Consider the following 2,664-nt stretch of genomic DNA (forward strand, 5'->3'; position numbering starts at 1 on the left):
TATGAGTCTTAAGTGTGGTGTGTGTGATGTGTGGTGCATAAGTGTGTGTGATGACTGGTGTGTGCTGTGTGTAATGTGTGGTGTATTTGTCTATGATGAGTGTGGTGTGTGGTGTGTGTAATGTGAGGTGTATGAGTGTGTGATGAGTGTGGTGTGTGGTGTGTGTGATGTGTGGTGTATGCATGTGTATGAGTGTGGTGTGTGATGCATGTGGTGTGTGGTGTCTATATTGTGTGGTATATGAGTGTGTATGAGTGTGATCTGTGGTGTGTGTGATGAGTGTGGTATGTGGTGTGTGATGTGTGGTGTATGTTTGTGTGTGATGAGTGTGGTGTGTGGTGTGAGAATGCGTGTGATGAGTGTGCTGTGTGGCGTGTGGAATGTGTGTGATGAGTGTGGTGTGTGGTGTGTGCAATGTGTGGTGTATGAGTGTGATGAGTGTGCTCTGCTGTGTGTTTGATGTGTGGTGTATGAGTGTGTGGTGAGTGTGATGTGTGGTGTGTGTGTTGTGCTGAGGGTGTGTGTTAGGCTAGAAATTTCTGGATCCTTCCAGCACGTTGATACAAGTCTCGGGTTTTCTCCCACGTTATCTCATTTCATCCTGGCACAGCCTGTCCAATGTGTGTTGTCCCCATTTCACAGATGGAAACTGAGGCTTGCGGGGACTTCAGCATCCCCCAGAATCCCACAGATGATCGATAGTCGGCAGTGCCGGCCCTGTCTGCTGATTCCCCAACCGCGATTCTTTCCCCAACGTGTGTCCCCACCCAGCTGGCTCAGCTGACAGCGTGTAGAAAAGGTGTCCCACGTCAGTCCACAGCTATCGCTGCTTTGGATGTGGGATGTGCCACCCGAGCCAGCAGGGGAGAGGGGACCGGGGTGTCCCGGGTTCCAGGGTTACAGACCCCCTGGGAGGCAGAAGAAGTGAAGAGCACCCCCCCACCTGCCACCCTCCTGCGTGTCACCCAGGGCCGGGGCACCGGCACTAGGTTTTGTTCCCCAGGCCCCAGTGCTATGGGAAGAAGAGGTTTTAAGTGAGAAAAAAGAGCCCTCAGTCCAATAAAAAAAACTTCAGAAAAATGCTGATTTTAAACAGGGGTGTGTCCGCTCGCGTGTTACATTTTGGAGTCACCACGGGGCTCCTGAGAGCCTTTGTGTCGCTGCTGGGAGCTGAGACGTCACAGGGGCGTGTGGGGTCCGGCGCATCCCCGACACGCAGCAAATACTCATGTGGGACTTTCAGACCCGCCTTGGAGAACTTCCTCTGTGCCACTGCAGTTTGGAAGTTGCCTTCCCGTCTACTCTTGTCGCCTCTGCTGCCTGCACCATGTCGCCTCAGCAGCACTGCCGGTGGCCCGCGACTCTCGGAGGGCTCAGAGCCTTCTGGGGTCAAACAGCCAATCTAGGAAGGGCCAGCGTGGCGCTCCCGGGCCCCTTCTGGCAGGTGCTGGCCCAGGTGGCTGGCGACAAGTGGAGGTGCCACCAGGCACCTGATTCCTCCTCCTCTCGGGCCCTGCGCCTGTATGAACCCAGGTCGGAACAAGACCCCGGGGTCGGGGGCGGCGAAGGCCAGCTCCGGGCGGTGACTAAAGGACGGTGTTTAGACCGAGAAGGCGGCACCATGCTGCGCCCCGTCACCCGCCTCCTCTGTGACACGCACAGCCTTCTTCTGGGTACTGCACGGCTGTGTTCAGTGGTGTTTCAAGAAACATGTGGCCGCTCTGGGAGGAATCACACCTGGGACGTGCAGTCCCTGGTCAGGGTAAGAAGGCGCCGGAGGCCGCGCAGATCGTCACAGATGTCTTGACCCCCCGCGTCCAAGGAGGAGCCGCGGGACGAAAGCCAAGCGACGTTAAAGGAGCTGTCCCCACGGCCGCGCTCATGCCAGGGGCTGAAAACTCGTCCGCCACCTGCGGAAACACAACATACCCTCTGCCGCCGCCGCCAGCTCCGGGTCTGCGTCACTCGAGATGAAGACAAGCAGGAACAAGGAATTCTTTGGTTTGTTTCGTCACCTCGTTTTGGGAGACGGCCCGGGAGTGAAGAGCGGGAAGCCGGAGCCCAACATATTCCTGGCTTGTGCCAAGACGTTGTCCCCGCCTCCTCCCGTGGAGCAGGGCCTTGTCTTTGAAGATGCTCCCAATGGGCTGCAGGCGGCCCTGGCAGCCGGGATGCAGGCGGTCACGGCTCCAGACGGACCCCTGAGCCACGACCTGACGGCAAAGGCCACGCCGGTGCTGGATTCCCTGCAGGACTTCCGGCCCGAGCTGTTTGGGCTGCCCTCCTACGGATGAGGGAGGACGTGTCCTGCACTCCCTGCCCACGCCGGGCCACGCTGCTGGGCAGGCGACAGCACCCAGACTGCAGCCTGCATATTGATCCCGGCCTTCCTGTTGGCGTGGCCCACTGCGTAAAGTGTTGATAGAACACGGCTTGGCAGTTGACAGAAAACAAAGTAGAGACAGCCCAGAACAAAGGTGAAACTTGAATGACCATCTGAAAAATCGAGCTGGTGTAGCATGTGATAGACAAGCGAGTAGACATGCTTGCGTGTGTATACCAGTGTGCTAACATGCGTGTAGGCATTACATATATATATATATATGAAGGTATATACATATATATATGTATATATATATATGCATGCATGTATGTGTAGAATGT

At 56.1% G+C, this 2,664-nt stretch overlaps 1 protein-coding gene across 1 annotated transcript; it reads left to right on the plus strand.

The window, feature by feature from the left end:
- Positions 1 to 877: 877 nt before the first annotated feature.
- Positions 878 to 2,301, plus strand: LOC123630039 (pseudouridine-5'-phosphatase-like). The gene is given in 2 exon segments (XM_045539356.1): positions 878 to 1,763; positions 1,888 to 2,301. Coding segments are annotated over 2 exon segments (942 nt in total). The 5' UTR covers positions 878 to 1,228; the 3' UTR covers positions 2,295 to 2,301.
- The last annotated feature ends 363 nt before the right edge of the window (positions 2,302 to 2,664 follow it).

The sequence above is a fragment of the Lemur catta genome, unplaced genomic scaffold (assembly GCF_020740605.2).
Source record: "Lemur catta isolate mLemCat1 unplaced genomic scaffold, mLemCat1.pri scaffold_81_ctg1, whole genome shotgun sequence".
In the NCBI taxonomy this organism is placed as follows: domain Eukaryota; kingdom Metazoa; phylum Chordata; class Mammalia; order Primates; family Lemuridae; genus Lemur; species Lemur catta.